This window comes from Solanum lycopersicum, chromosome 11 (genome assembly GCF_036512215.1).
Source record: "Solanum lycopersicum chromosome 11, SLM_r2.1".
Classification (NCBI taxonomy): domain Eukaryota; kingdom Viridiplantae; phylum Streptophyta; class Magnoliopsida; order Solanales; family Solanaceae; genus Solanum; species Solanum lycopersicum.
This window is the reverse complement of record NC_090810.1, coordinates 54,019,367-54,036,603: the sequence shown is the minus strand read 5'-3', so window position 1 is coordinate 54,036,603 and position 17,237 is coordinate 54,019,367. Positions and strand designations below refer to the sequence as shown.

Here is a 17,237-nt window from a genome sequence, read left to right as displayed (position 1 = left end):
ATATACCCAAATCTTGCGAGAATGATCATCAATGAAAGTAGCGAAGTAAAGTGCACCACCTTTTGACTTCACTTTGAAAGGACCACACAAATCTGAGTGTACTAGATCCAATAGCTCAGACTTTCTTGAAGGAGGATGACTGTGAAAAGAAACTCTTTTCTGTTTCCTTTTTAAGCAATGAACACATCTTTTCACCTTTGTTTGTTTCTAACCAGCAAAAAAATTCTTCTTAGCCAAACATGTGATCCCTCTCTCACTCATATGACTAAGCCTCTTGTGCCACAATTCTGATAAAGTCTCGCTCTCTACCAAATTTATAGAGTCACCAAGAATCTATCCTTGTGTCACGTATAAATCTGAATGTTTTCTTCCTCGAGCTAAAATTACTGAGCCTTTGGTGAGCTTCCATTGGCCATTGGACAAGTCATTATGATAGCCATCATCATCTAGTTGTCCTACAGAGATCAAATTTAAGGGAATTTCTGGAGCTATGCTTGACATTCTGAAGGACCAACGTGGAACCGGTATTGATTTTTAAACAAACAGTGCCAACACAAAACACCTTAACCTCACCAGCATTACCCATCTTTAACACCTCAGAGTTAATAGAAGTATAAGATGAAAAGAAGTCTTTTCTTGGTGTGACATGTGATGTGGCTCCAGAATCTACTATCCGACTTGTATCTTGAGATACAAAATTGATGACGTCTTTATCACAAGCGAAGAGAAGGTCATCTTGGACAACAACAACAACATTATTTTCATTATTTTCTTCCTTCTTCCATTCTTTAAGATCTTGCTTCAATTGTTTACAAAATCTTTTAATATGTTCTTTCTTTCCACAATGATAACATATAATATTTGGATTCTTGAATTTTGACTTGCTTCTGCTTTTACCTCTATTCCTCGGATCTCGTCTTATGTCTCCCTCGATCTTTTGTATATAGAACATCTGAATGTGAAGATGTGCCTTGAGATTTTCTTCTAATCTCTTCATTCAACACGCCACTCTTTGCATATTCCATAGTCACCTTTCCACCAGTGGCATAATTTGTTAAAGAAACACGAAGAGCTTCTCAAGAATACAGATAGAGTATTAAGAAGTTAAAGTCCTTGTATTTCATCATCAAAATTAACACCCATTCCTGATAGCTAATCAAGAATACCCTGAAAATCATTCTATGATCAAGAATAGGACTGCCTTCTTGTATTTAAAGGTCATCAATTGCTTTAACAAGAACAACTTCTTATTGTCAGTTTTTGAAGCGTAAAGCGTCTCCAACTTTTCTCACAATGTTCTAGCTTGTGTCTCATTCACAATATGGTTGCGAACATTATCTTCAACCCATTATCTTATATATCCACATACTTGTTGGTGCTCAAATTCCCAATTTTCATCGGTAACACTCTCGGATTTATGAGCAGAAAAAACCAGAAGATGCATCTTCTTCACGAACAATAGATCTTTCATCTTGTTTTTCCATATGTTGTAGTTTCTTCCGTTTAGACATACCATCTTACTCATATTCCCCTCCATATAGATAACCTTAACTCTGATACCAGTTGTTGTGACGAAAAATAAAAATGAAAAGAACAAAAACAAGACCTTGCTGATCTCTGAATTCGAACTCTACCATTTAAATCAACCACCAAAATGTCAGGAATACCCAGTCCAAATTTTAGCCCGATCCAACGGTTAGTTAATCGGAAAACACGATTTGAACATTGCTGGTCGGAGAAAAAGACTGCAGCAAAAGAACCCTTTTCTTTCTCTCTTTTCTCCTGTTGAAAGCTCTCTAAAAAAAACTCTCTTATGTTCTAATGTCTTTAAAAGAAAATATCAATGAGCAATCAATTATTCTCTCAAGACCATCCTCTATTTATAGATTTGTGTTTTTCCTTTACAAAGTCATAACCAACTACAAATAGGATTACAATTCTAATCCTTTTCCTAATAGAATTGGAAACCAAATAAATAGAATAATTTCAATCCTTTTTCAAGTAGGATTAGGCTATGGACCTTTGGCTGGAACATGGGCTATAACCCAACAATATATGCAGTCAGCTAATTCAAGCTCTTTTTGGGAAGTTCCACCCTTGTTTGTTTTGAAGAAAGTTGAAGCAGACAAAGTTTGAAACTCGTTTTGTTAGACTAAAGCGACCAATATTTATATTGTTTAAGTGTTATAATATTAGTAACGCCCTCCCCTAAACTGTAACAACATGCAAGTTCATCTTCCTTTACCATGTAATGATGCATTTTAGTTATTAATATATTATCTTGTTTGTCAAAAAAAAAGGGTATTGTTCTTATAAAATGAAATATCGTTTTTATGAGATAATGACCATCCTTATTTTACACATATTTATATTCATTTATCAATTTACTTATTCAAAATTAATGTTAGATTTATACTCTTTCTTTGGTACATTAGACTAAATAATTACTTTCTCTATGTGAAATACTGTAACTCTTTATTTTTTCAATACACTTTGAAGCTTGTGAGCAAAAAATTAATAATTTTTCATCAGATCACTCAACTTTGAATAATTCACTTAGAAAGTCAGTCAATTTTACTTTACAATTCAAAAGTCACTTAACTATTAATATTTCACTTAAAAGGTCAATTAATTAAATAAACTAATTTTTTAAAAAATAATAAAATGCTCATTATCTTCATGCATAAAAGATTAAAAAAAACTCCAATGCTATTACTTCCTCTACTCCAATTTATACGACACATTTTATGTTTTGAGAGTCAAACAGTTTAAGTTTGATCGGAAATTTACGTATGGAATATTCAATTTTTTTGAAATGAAATTTATAAATTTGTAAAATACGTAAAAGTACTATGAGTCACAATAATTGATAATTCAAAATGTTTAAAAGATTTTTGAAAAATTTACGATCAAAGATATACTTGTTTGATTCTTGAAATCTGAAATGTGACATATAAAATGGGACGGAGGTAAGTATATTACAAAAAAAATCTCAACAACCTAGGAGGCACTCTAAGCTTCTTCACTTGGATTTTGAAGATTTATTAATCCTTTTGTCAACCATATTGCTGTTTCTCTAGAAGAAACAACTTGTTCACCAAATGGTTTTAGCACACCAGCTAATTCCTCTAGCTTTTTATGCTTAAGTAACTCTGCACAAAGTTCAAGTAATGACTCTAATGCTTCTTCCCTTCCATTGCTCATTACTGAAGTATCACTCGATGCTCGTTTGTGATCATCGCGTTTTTCATTAGTACTTAGATGATCAATGACATTAGCTCTAACTTTATTGGCATGTGAAGTTACTTCAATATGTGGTTTTGGTATTCCTGATTTCTTATAAAAGCATTTTGTACCTTCAATTGTATTATCAGTCAAAGTACTTCTTGTGGAGCTTATAGAATTAGTGCTTCCACTTTTCTTGACGGATATCCTCTGCAGTCGTTCATAGTCCAAATCTCCAGTTTTAGTCTTAATCGTACACGTATTACCTTTAAATTCATGAACAACTACAACCTTGTCGTGTTTTTTTGCTTGTCTAATATCCTTGGAAGTTGAATTCTCGTGAGTTTGATCAGGATTCTGTTTAATAACATCCTTATCACAACATACTTGAACAAATGCTGGTGACAAGTTCTGATATTTAGCAAGATATGGTTGTAAATGTGGATGCCTTAACAACTCTGCAGCCTAATATATATTCAGACACAAGAAGTAATGAATCAGTAAATATTTATGCAACATACAACAGAATGCAAGTAGTAATTAACACGTACCGTAGGTCTATGTTCTGGGCTTTTTCTTAGCATGCTTTTAATCAGTCGTTTCCTGGAACGAACAAATCAATATAAGAAATTGATGAAGCTGCAGTTACAAACTTAATTAACGTACTGTGGGAATGAGAAATTGATGCATCGTCTTACCATGTAGAAGAATATATGGTTGGAAGTGGAGATATAGTAGACCTGTTTATTTTGTTGATTAACCCAGCCATATCCTGTTTTTTCGAGTTAATTTCACATATGGTCGTCACAGCACGCAACACATTATAGTTGTTATAGTCTTGTAAAGTTTAATGACTAACCGTAGCACGAAATGCAGCTTGATGGGCAGAAATTTCAAACATACAACAACCTGAGATGCAAACCATTACAATCAATTGAGAATGCAAAAAAAATTCGCTTTTAGTTGAACAAGATGATTAATTTACCTAGAGACCATATGTCTGACTTATATCCATAAGGTATATCTGCTAGAAGCTCAGGGCACATATATGTTGGAGTACCCACAATCTACATCACATTGAACAACCAAATAACAATATTCAATAAGTTTATGTGACGTTTATATTTTGAAACTTCCTAATTTGAATAATGAGGTAGGGTTTATTACCGAAGAAGCAAGATCATCTTTATTCAACAATTTGGCTAATCCAAAGTCACCTACAGATATAACAAGTATCATAAGCAACACAAATTTGCAGCAAATAAACACTTACTATATGGACTATTTACTCTTATTACCAAGTCTGATTTCGTCGTCTTTAGTAAGGAAAATGTTAGAGCACTGAAGCAGAGCAAATGAAAACTATTAGTACGAGTTGCTCCAAAACTCTACAATCTTTTTTTAAAAATGGTCATACTTTAAGATCTCTGTGAAGAACACGATTCGAGTGAAGGTAATCGAGAGCCAGTAACAACTGTATCAACCATTTGCAAAGTCTCTGTTGGCAAAACAAAAGTAAACTTGAGTTCAAAATCCATTTTGTGTTTTGTTGGAAATTTATTCTTATTTTCTTACATCTTCAGAGAAAAATGTTCCTCTGGCTTTCTTAATCATATCAGCCCTGAAAACAAGTACAAAATCTATCAAGAAATACATCATTATCATTGATTAAGATAAAATTAATGCTAATTTAGGCATGTTTAGGAAACTTACATGTCTCCACATTCACAATAGCTTGTAACAATGCAGACAAAGGAGTCCTAATTAATGTATAACAACAAATAAATGTTTTTAGCTTTCTACATGAATATGTGTACCAAATAAAAGAATATTAAGTCCTTATAGAAAATTTTGTTCATTTTATAAATATATATATATATATATATATATACCTTCTCTACCCATGCATCCTTGTACTCAATGATATAAGGGTTATCTAGCTTGGCTATCAAATTCATCTGTAAAAATCAAATTTATTTTAAGATCAGATTAAAAAAAAAAGGTGAGATAAGAGTAATTGTTCTTACCTTACATAGTAAAAAAAAAAAAAAGGAGGGAAAAATTAATTATTCAACACTCCATAAGTTCTTGTTTGATAAATGGGGAAATGCATAAGTGGTCCTAACTTATGCTCGAAATATCAGAGATACACTTATACTATACTAAGTTTTTATTATCCTCCTGAACTTATTTTATAAATAACCTTTTACCCATTTTCGACCTAAGTGGCACTATCTTTTGGGCCCAATACGTGTTGACATTTTTTTCAGCTAGTGCCACATAGATCGAAAAGGGGTAGAAAATTATTTATAAAATAAGTTCAGGAGATAATAGAACCTTAGTATATTATAAGTGTGTCTCTGTAATTTCGGATATAGATTGAGGTAATTATGTATTTGCCCTTGATAAATTAAAGCATAACTAAAGTTCCTTCTCTTTCATCTTTAACAAATCATATTATTGATCAACTTTTTTTTCCAATTCTATTAGTAATAAAGCCATTTTGCTATGATTGAGGCGACTTTGATAATGCTATATAACCTTAAATAATTTTCAAAGAGAAACAATAAAGTTTTTTAAAAGAGTGATGTTTTAACTTTTAAGTCATCTCAAATTTGAGTCTAAGGACCACTAATAGTTTTGAAAATAAATAATTAAGCAATCTCAATATATTGAGCTTTTCGATACAATCAATTAGAAAATCTCAAGGGGGTGGGGGGGGGGGTCACAATATGAGTTGAAAAATTAATATTGGTAATTCAACTTCAAATTTCATAAAAATTAGTATTGTATTAAAATTGTCATTTCAAAAAGTTGAATTTAATAAAATGTCATAATCTCCAAAATTAGTTTGTAACCTAAGGTTCTACTTATTTTGATTGTCCCATCTAGTCTTGACTACATGGTAAATAAGTGCAAGGACTTGAAAACTTCTCTGTTTTTTTAATACAAAAATAAAAATAAAAATAATTGGCCTTCATTAATTATTGACATGTAAAAAGTTACTATTATAATGTTTGGTATACATTTATTATTGAGAAGAGACATTTTCATTTATTTAATAAATAAATATAGAAATTTTTTGAAAACTATGACAGAAAGAATAATTGCTTGACAGTATGAACGAAAAGTTGTTTGTGAAGTATCTCTAACAATTATAATCTCTACCAAACATTTCACATTTTACTTTTTTTTCTTCTTATTCATTATACTAATGTATTTTCTCTGTTTATTTTTATTCATTTATTTTATTGTATTTCTCTTAATAAATTATGATTAACTTAAGTAGTATAAAATATTTGTGTAATATATTAAAAAATTAATTTAAAAATATTAAATAAGTAAAAGTGAACGAAAAAAATATGAGAATGTATACATTTGGTGAAAGCAGGTCATGTTAGGTGCAACATTCTTTCGTATCAATAGTAAGTAAAGGTTTAATTTATCACAACCACCTACCAAACTCGTGTTTTTCATGTGGTAGAAAATAAGTCCCACTCACACATAGATTAATATATTATTTTTTTGTTATTTTCCTTTCCTTTGTTTAATTTAATCATTTGTAAGGAAAATCAAGTAAATTAATAAGGTATCATTTTCTAATTTAAAAGGAAAAAGGATCAAACAAGCTATAATAAAAATAACTTTTAGCAGCATTAAATATTAACATTAATAAAGAGTGTTAAAATCTTTATCGATGTTAATTAGTGTCGTTAGAACTAATGTCGCTAAAGGTTTTAGGAACATATACAAAGAAAACTAATTACCGTTAAAAATACATATTTAACGATATTTGAGAATTAATTTTTGGTAATGATATTTTTAATATAGTGACAATAGCTTTTGATTATTTAAAATAGATCGAATTTACCCCTCGTGATTTTTTTTGGTAAAGAAAGTGTCTTACCGCTAGAAGGAAAAATGAGCTAATTTTATTCTATCTTAAATTCGAAATGACACATTTAATACTTTTGCTTTTAATTTTTTTTTTTGGGGGTGGGGGGGTGGGGGGAGGGAGTTGGGTTAAATGTGAAAAGAATTACAAGATAAAAATATGAGTTATTATTCCTGAATATGAAGTCATTTACCTTTTCTTATTATCTTTAAAAATGATATGATTAAAAAAATCAATTTCAATAATATCTTGACGCTCTTTATTATTTTGGTCCTTTCATAAGTTGAGGACCATAATAATAGTTTTGAACAAAAATAATAGAATAAATGTGTAGTTGAAAAATTTATATATAATGAAACTTTTTATTTCATAAAATTGATGTCGTATAAAAATTACATATAAAGTGATTAAACTAATTGCATAAATCTCCAAAATAAAGATTTATTTAAATCTTTAAAACTAATTCTTCCATTTGAAATAGTTTAAAGACAAAACTAATCTATTTTTTAAATTTTTATGATATAACATAACTGCAAGAACGAAAGATATTTTTGAGCCACCAAAATAACCGTCAAGAATAGTCTCTAGTTTCTCTAAAGTGAAATCTAGTTATTACTAAAATTTAGCAAAAATAAAAAATAAAAAATTCATCCAACCTTTCAATAAGTTTTGATTTTAATATTCTATAATAATTTGAAAAGACTGATCATTCGCTTTAGCCTATACTTAAAAAAAGGTTTTAGATTAATAATTTAAAAGGAATTTTTATTACATTTTGGACCATACTAACATTTTCTTTTACCTATACTAAACAAAAAGTTTTGGCTTAATAAAAGGAAACTGTTAAAAATACGATTTGTTAGATTAACTGATAAAAATGTGAGCTAGAGGTTTCGGAATTAAATTTCACTATTACTCATATAAAAAAAAATAAAATTTACATGCTTACTCAGGCTCGTACTTAGACACCGTATTATAAATTTAATTATCTGATAAATTTGTGCGCTCTATTAGAGATTAAACTTTAATTAAAATAACTAACCTCTTGATGGGCAGTGCGTTTTAACTTGTCTGTTTGTTTTGCCAAACGAATCTTCTTCATTACATACCTACAATTCAGCACCATTCACAACAATAAGTCATTTTCATTTATTAAAAATTAAATAAATCAAAAACTAAAACAAAGAAAATATTATACTATTAATGAGTATTACAAACAAATAACATATATATATATAGACAGTATAGTTTTACAAAATAGAATTATAAAAGGTAAAATATCATATATCCAATCTCTACTTAAAAAATAAAGAAGTTGTTTAATTTCCGATTGGTTAATGTTATATATAACTTTTGAGACATAATTATACAAAATATTAACATGGCTAAGATGTGATTTTGAGTCTTACCGTCACCCAATATAAATAAAAATAAATTAGATTTGCACATGAAATAATATTTTAAAATAAAATTAATAAGATAAAAATAATTTTCTAATCATTTAATTTTTAGTCAAATAAAATGGTTACACAATTCCAAACAATAATCGGTTCTTTCTTTGTCAAACATGATTAATCAAACCAACAAAAATGAAGCAGAAATTTAGCAATATGTCACTCCTCTTTTGTTCTAATTTAAGTGTCATTTTTTATTTTATATTTAATTTTTATGTTCTAGTTTAAGTGTCATTTTATTATATTTTTATTTTTATCTATCCTATGAAGATTGTCTCCTTTATATATATATATATATATATATATATATATATCATATCGATTCTAACATTATAAGAAAGTTTAAGATCAAAAAATTTGAAGGATAATACATATTTTCAATTAATATATATATATATATATATATATATATATATATATATATATCATATCGATTCTAACATTATAAGAAAGTTTAAGATCAAAAAATTTGAAGGATAATACATATTTTCAATTAAAATCCACAATTCAATATTTTCCCTTAACTTTCATCGCTTAAACTTCATACATAGTCAAATCAAGAAATTTAAATTGAGACGAAGGAAGTACAGTTCTAACTTTTAATATTGAAAGAAGAAATTATTATCACACACTAAAAAAAGAAGGAGAAGAAAAAAAATTTACTTTTTTTTCTCAAACTTGTGATGAACAAGAAATGCAGCTCCAAAAGCTCCTCTACCGATCTGTTCTACAACTTCATATTCTTCCATCTTTCAAGATTCCATTCTTTTTTGGATCTGACTTCAAATATTTATGGTAATACTTTGACTTTCCTTTTACAGAAAAGTGAAAATATACAAAAAAAAAACAAAAAAAAACTTACACTTCTCAACATAACAATGGAACTTCAATTTAAATATGTCACAAGAGAGATTGATCAATCAATGAAATTTATGTCTATTTCAGAAATATCAAATGAAATCACAGTATAAGTCATGGTGGAGCCACCTACTAGTGACTTAGAAGGGTGAAGTAGGGGCTGGCTTGGGGGGACTTGGGAGTAGAAGAAGGACAACAAATTAAATCAAAATATCATGAAGATCAAGTGAAGAGTAATGAATATATACACTACAATTGTACAAAACAATTTTTTGACTAATAAAATAAAATTTCCCAAAAACTCCAACAAGGTTTATTGGTTTTTGACAACTTTAGATGATTAGTGTTTTCATTACTAGTGAGAGTGATTCTTTTGAAGTTTCTTATAATTATAGGTACACAAAAAAGACATATTGTCATTTAGTGTAGTTATTTCTCTCACTAGCACATCAATATGGTAGGTCCAAGTGGTCCAACCATTGAGTAATTTTGTAAATGAAAAAAAAAGTTTAACCTTTATATACTGACGGGCCACGTAAAAATATTTAAGAATTTTGAACTATATGTAACCATCCAACGGCGAAGATAAAATTTAAATTTTGTGAATTTATTGTTTTCGTGTTTTAGAATTTGAAGTAATAGCTATTGAATTTGTTTAAACATTCACCTGATAGCAGTAACGTAGCCAGAAATTATACACAAATACATTTTTTTCATTTGATTGAATGAGTGCACTACAAATTTTTAAAATTAAACTACGTAATATACAAATTTTTTTTTCAAAAGAAGTATGTAATATACATGAAAAATTTGAACAAAAAGAGGAAAAAGATGAAACGCGCCCTAGAAATTTTAAAAAATTAACTACCTAATATACAAGATTATTTTTTTTTTGAAAAAAAATATGTTAATACATGAAAAAAATTGAAAAAAAAGGAAAGAGATGAAATGTGCCTAGAAATTTTAAAAATTTAACCACGTAATATACATGAAGTTTTTGAAAGAAAAAAAACGTAATATACATGAAAAATTTTGAGAAAAAAGAGGCTTAAAGTTGTTGTTAGCGAGATTTGAACTCACAAACTTATAAAAGTTTGGCTCTTTCAAGACACCTTAAACCACTAAGTTACAACACCTTATTAGATTAAAGTTGTCAAAATACGTTATTTAACCATTTTATATAATATTTTACTGGTATATATGATATAATTTTCCGACGAAGGGTGTTCAAAAAGGTATGTAGCTACACCCCTGTCTAATAGTGTATGTAGCTCCACCTATGTAACTCTTTAGAATATACGAAATTATACTTAGTAGAATAAATAAATAAATAAATCAGATAACGTAATACAATATATACATCGACAATATATAAGAGTAAAAATCAAAAGAAAAGAAGTTTATTACTAAATAGAGGAAAATATCAATAGGATATCATGATGGATATTAAGAAAAGGGGCCATTGTGTGTGTATGTGTGAGAATTTTAATTGAGGCCAAAGCAAAGTATGCAACAAGAGTTGAGCAAAAAAAGAGGCTCTTTAGCTAAATACCTAAATTTAATTGAAAGAAAGGGGACAACCTTTGCTTTTGCTTATGCTCTCAGATTCTTCAATTACTTATCATTATGAGTTATCAACTTTTATGTATTGATAATGTGAAAAATGCTTATATAATTATATTATTTTAAAAAGTAATTAAAAATATGCAAATATAACGAACGAATTAAACTTCAATGAATCATGACAACATATAAATATGTTTTAATGATAGTAAACATGATCTGAGGAAATAATAATAATAATATAAATTATACCTATGCTATGAAAAATTTACAATTATGCTTATATACATTATTAACATAGCATGCGGTTGGCAGGTCAGTCTCCTTTACCAGAAGATCTTAACCATGCAATTGACTACTGGACAGAACAAAAATTCACTTGATTAATTATTGGTTAGTATATAGTATATACTGCATGGAGAATTAATTAATATATGATTGTTCTTTTATTGGTTTGTCATATTTTTCCTAAATTAATCATTTCTTACCGGTTCTCACAATGTGTTTGGGTTGTCATTCTCATTTACCTATAAGTGGACAAATGTTTCCTTTTTTTTTTTTTCGTCATTCAACTTGTGTCTGTTTTTTTAACATATACATATATATTATACATACACTATAGAAGTTGAAAAATTTTCGTTTAATTTTAAATATTTTTTGTCTAGTGTGTGGCTTTGTAAAGATCATTGAAGTTGTAGACATGTCAAAGGCAATGTCAGATTGTCAGACATTTTTTTACTAAAGTTTTACATGAAAAAAAATGTTCTTTTGATTTCAACAACCAGTTTACGATTTAACACCAACCTAATAAGCTTAAATGTTAAATATAAAAAACATCTATTATAAAGTCAAACTTCGGTCATCAATTTGTTAAAAATAAATAAATGAAAAAAGGTTATATTTGCCCTTGAACGGTTAGAAAAGGGTCATATTTATCCTTCGTCATACTTTTTTGATATATTTACTCTTATCATCTAACTTTAGGCACATATTTGTCCTTGTACAGTTAAGTATTGTGTCATCATTTTTATTAGTCTATGTGGTGCCTACATGACATCTTCGTGGTTCCATGTGTATATATTTTTATAAGAATGGTGATATCAAGATCCAAAATTCGACATCATGATGACACACACTCGAGAATCCCATAATTGATATGTAAGTCGAATGAAATAACACATACTAGACTTCAGAGTGAAGTCAGGCCACAACCGATAAGAAAACAACTGTCACGATCCAAAAATGGACGTGATGACACTCGTCTTATCCCACCAAGACAAGTCAGCCTAAAACTCAACCATTACAATAAAGTGCGGAAATAAAATATAAGTAACTTAATAAATAGAGAATAAATAGGAAAGCCTAAAATAGAGAATAAATAGGAAAGCCTAAAATAGAATAAATAGGAAAACCTAAAATTAATCAGGCTCCACTACCTAACAAAACATTTATCATACTACTTATATCTGTCAGAAAGAGTGAAAACAACAAGATTCTTATGTTTGATCACAAATGAAGAAGTACCATTAATTCTGTTTGAGAGTCGAAATTCACGTACATTAATATGATTTTAATTAATATTAATAGTTTTTTTCCTTCCCATAATCCCTTTAGATAAAACTAAACATAGTTTATTTCCATCTCTAACTCAACAAACAATGCAAACATATCAACAGTTGAATATTATCGAAACAATGTAAACTTCATCATACAACTTTATCCTTCTCTCACCCCACTTCTTACACAGAGAACTATGAACATATCGTTATAGTTGTCAATCCTTAGTGTTTTTTATGATTTTGCTTGACTTGTGATTACTACCTGCATTGTCAACATGCTTTGAACTGATTCTATACACGACTAAAATTACTATCTTAATACAATAGCAATTATATAACTAATTTAGGTTTGCTAATGTTTTCACTTTTCTCCAGTGAGATTATTCTTTAACCTTTTAGGATATCAACTATTGTTATGAATTGAATGTATTAATCAATTAGAAATTCGAAAAAAACATAAACTAAACTAGAATCAAGCGATCAAGCATAACTTGAAATACATGAGATCACATTGCTACTAGAGTAAAATTAGGGCAACTCACTTTATGACTTAACTTTCATGAATTCTAAACATCGAACCCCAAAAATTTGGACGATTTGAAAAGTAAATTAAAATTTCAAAAGCAAATTCAAACAATGAGGGAAAAAAATACCTTAGATTCAGCGATTTACGGAACAAACTTAATTAATGAAATACATACTTTTATTAAAGTATGTAAGCATTATGATATTATTATTATTGTTATCATTTAAAAAAAATATTTACTCAAAATTGACTAATTAAAGAAAAAAATTAAGTTGAAAAATTAAAGTTATAAAAAAAATATCAAGATTAACAGTGCCAAAATAATTTTAAGCTTCAATGAAGAAGTACAATAATATATAACATTTTTTTTTTGAAGAAAGTTACAAAACAAAAAAAAGACAAACTTTATTAGAGCACTGTTGTTTAATTTTTACATTGTTAAAGAAAAACTGTCAGTTATATCATATTCAGAAAGTTAATTGAGGTCACAATTTTTAAATATTAGTTTAGTACTCTTATTCTCTAATGAATCCTAATTAGATTTGTGAATACATTCATCGATAATTTATTTGTACTAATCCTCAAAAACATACACTAGTGGACCAATAAATAGAACTCCAAATTATTCTTCTTATTTAGTTATTAACATATTAAGATAAAAGTATTTGTTTCACTAGAGAAGTTTCTCATAAAAAAATTAAATTAGTTTCTTAATTTTATTTATTTGTAGGGTCTATTTTATATGAAACAAACAAAAATAATGACAAATTTTGTTTAATTATTTTACTAACACAAATGTCTAAGTTGAGTGATTTTATTGATATAAAAATTTAAGTTGAGTGATTTTTTTGATACCCAACAAACTTTAATGACTTTGTTAGATCAATTCCTAAAGTTAAGTGATTTTATTGATATAAAAATCTAAGTTGAGTGATTTTTTTTGATACAAAACAAACTTTAATGACTTTGCTAGATCAATTCCTAAAGTTGAGTGATCTTTTAAGATATTAACTCTATTCAAACTTCAAAAGTTAGGAAATTACTTGCTCTATTGATAGTTTATATTTCAATTTTGAAGAAAAATAATTGCAGTAACTCGATTCATTTTTGGAAATCAAGTTTCATAGCTTTTGAATCCGGTAATATTATTCTATTTTCTAATATTATTTTTGTTTTGTATCTTATGCTTATCATATTTTTTATTTCATATTTTAAATAGTGTTTAAAATATTTGTTAGATTTGAATATGTCAATTAGAAAATATGAATCCGATCATTCAAAACTTAAAAAAAAAGTCGATAACTTGATAAAATCTCAAAAAGGTGCTCTTGATAATTTTTTGGAAATTAATGTTAAAATTAAATAAAAAATGTTGGGGAATGCTCTATAGAAGAACAAGTTACTAACTTTGTTGATGTTGAGTTAGATAACGGTATAAATCAAAAAGAAGAAGGAGAAAAAATTAGTGAATAGTCGAATGTAGATTCCCGAGCAAAACAAGAACTCATAAATGATTTAAATAATCATAATCCTAAAAATATCTATGATACTAGTTAATGGAAAATTATTGATACAAAGTTAAGAGATTTATTAGTAGAAAAGGGACCAATTAGAATTACCTACACGTTTTCCAAAGGATAAATTTTTAAGGCACATTTCTAGTACATATTATCTTTAAAGTTGGCAAATGGAGAAAGACATGAAAGAAGATGGTTAGTTTATTCCATAGATTTGAATAAGAAAATTTTGTTTTTGTTGTAAGTTATTTAATACAACTTTTAATGCAAAGAATAATAAGTTAGCTAATGAAGGTAGTAGAGATTGAAAAAATCTTACTACTAAGCTTAGAACTCATGAAACAACTAACCAATATATTATTAATGATTTTATGGATTGATTTAGAATTCGATTGCGTAATAATAAAACAATCGATAAAAACATTCAAGACCAAATTAATAGAGATAGAGAACATTGGAAAAATGTATTGTCATGAATTATTTCTGTCATAAAAACTCTTGGAAGAAATAATTTCGTGTTTAGGGAGAAAAATGAAAAAATCTATCAAGAAAATAACGGAAAATTCTTGAGTCTTATTGAAATGATTGCAGAATTTGATCCAATTATGCAAGAACATATTCGACGAATTAAACATGAAGAAATTCATAATCATTATCTTGGACATAATATATAAAATGAATTAATAAATTTATTGGCAAGTGAAATTAAGAACAAGATTATTGAATAAGTTATAAAAACAAAGTATTTCTCTATCATACTTGATTGCATGCCAGATACAAGTCATCAAGATCAAATGTCTTTTATAATACGGAGTGTAGATATTTCTACAACTCCAATAAATGTAATCTAATATTTCTTAGAATTCTTAAAAGGGGATGATACAAGTGGAAAAGGCCTTTTTGAAGTTATTTTAGATGAAATTAAATGTATTGGACTTGGTATTGATAATTTAAGAGGACAAGCATATAATAACGGATCTAACATGAAGGGAAAACATCTAGGAGTGCAAAAAGGACTTCTTGATATAAATCCTAGATCATTTTATACACCATGTGGTTGTCATAATCTAAATTTGGTACTTTGTGATATGGCTAAGTCTTGTACGAAAGCTATATCATTTTTTGGAGTGCTACAACGTATATATTCACTATTTTCTTCGTCTACTAAACGGTGAAATTTTTTAAAAGATAGTGTACCTAGTTTAACTCTTAAATCATTGTCACAAACACGGTGGAAAAGTCATATTGAAAGTGTTAAAGCAATAAGATTTCAAACTCCACAAATAAGAGATGCTTTATTTAAATTAGAAAAAGTTAGTGATGATCCAAAAATTAAAAGTGAAGCTAATTGTTTAGCAATTTTTGAGCTTGAAAATTTTGAATTTTTATTGGGTATGACTATTTGGCATGATGTATTATTTGCCGTAAACTCAATTAACAAAAGTTTACAGTCAAAAGATATGCATATTGATGTCGTTATTGATCAATTAAGAGGTTTAGTTTCTTTTTTATAAAAATATAGAGAAGAAGGATTTACAAATGCTATGATTTTGGCTAAGGAAATTGCATTAGAGATGAATATTGTGAAATTAGGTCTTAGGCCTAACTCACACCCCAAAAGCTAGCTCAAAGGAAGGAGGATTGCCCAAGCCTTATAAAGAGTCAACCCATCTCATAAATCACTGATGTGGGACTTTTGTCATTCTTTAATACCCCACCTCACGCCCAGTGCTTAGCATCTGGTGCGTGGGCAATTTTAATTTTGGGGACCCCAACATCGGGTGAGACGGGCCCTGCTCTGATACCATGTGAAATTAGGTCTTAGGCCTAACTCACACCCCAAAAGCTAGCTCAAAGGAAGGAGGATTGCCCAAGCCTTATAAAGAGTCAACCCATCTCATTAATCACCGATGTGAGACTTTTGTCATTCTTTAACAAATATAGATCCTGTATTTTCTAAGAAACATGTAATTTATAGGAAAGCACAATTTGATGAGAATGTTGATAATGAAATCACAAGATCCCTTGAAGAATCATTTAGAGTTGATTACTTTTTATACATAGTAGCCCAAGCCATCTTTTCACTTCAAAATAGATTTGAACAATTTGAATTATATGAAAATATTTTTGATTTTCTATTTAGTGGTGAAAAATTGAGATCATTAGATGATGAGAATTTAAAAAAATAGTCTTAATCTTGAACGTTCCTTAAAACATAATACTCGCTCCGATATTGACGGTTTAGAATAATGTAAAAATTATGTTAAAATCTATAAGCAATAAATATTAAATTAGATATACTAATCCCTTAAACATGAATATAGATAATTATCTTAAAATCTAATCTCCTTGATTAATGAGACTAAAAATTCAAAACTTTCTTTCTATCTCATCACACCATCGTTTTCCATCTCATTTACCGATATGTATCTTACCCCCATCCCATGTTATTCGCACATTCATAAATACTTATTGATAATCAATGGAGAGTTGTTTGATCATGTTGTAAAGAATAAGTACGAGAAACTTTTTGAGAAAATAAGAGAAGATGGTTATTCTGCCGTATTGTATTGTGTTTTTATAGATTTGTGCATATTGACATAAATATAAGAATCCTAATCTAATGCCTATTCGAAAGGA

General features: G+C 28.3%; 2 protein-coding genes across 7 annotated transcripts; one reads left to right on the top strand and one right to left on the bottom strand.

Moving 5' to 3' along the window:
* Positions 1-2,902: 2,902 nt before the first annotated feature.
* On the bottom strand, positions 2,903-10,748 carry LOC101247187 (serine/threonine-protein kinase Nek6). 6 transcript variants are annotated; one of them, XM_069291377.1, is made up of 14 exons: positions 9,437-9,794; positions 9,238-9,350; positions 8,163-8,229; positions 5,118-5,183; positions 4,939-4,985; positions 4,801-4,846; positions 4,643-4,723; positions 4,524-4,566; positions 4,393-4,442; positions 4,211-4,292; positions 4,085-4,134; positions 3,924-3,997; positions 3,777-3,828; positions 2,903-3,690 (listed from the first exon to the last, which is right to left on the bottom strand). In XM_069291377.1, exons 2-14 carry the CDS (start codon positions 9,321-9,323, stop codon positions 3,013-3,015), a joined length of 1,422 nt encoding a protein of 473 aa, XP_069147478.1. In that variant the 5' UTR covers positions 9,324-9,350; positions 9,437-9,794; the 3' UTR covers positions 2,903-3,012. The 6 variants fall into 6 exon arrangements, with proteins under 6 accessions (XP_069147478.1, XP_069147477.1, XP_069147476.1 ...); XM_069291376.1 differs by having other exon boundaries at positions 9,238-9,354; positions 9,437-9,571; XM_069291375.1 differs by having other exon boundaries at positions 9,238-10,748.
* A 947-nt stretch (positions 10,749-11,695) lies between these two features.
* Positions 11,696-16,111, top strand: LOC138339468 (uncharacterized). The gene is made up of 4 exons (XM_069291069.1): positions 11,696-11,709; positions 15,121-15,230; positions 15,489-15,756; positions 15,838-16,111. Exons 1-4 carry the CDS (start codon positions 11,696-11,698, stop codon positions 16,109-16,111), a joined length of 666 nt encoding a protein of 221 aa, XP_069147170.1.
* Positions 16,112-17,237: the final 1,126 nt, after the last annotated feature.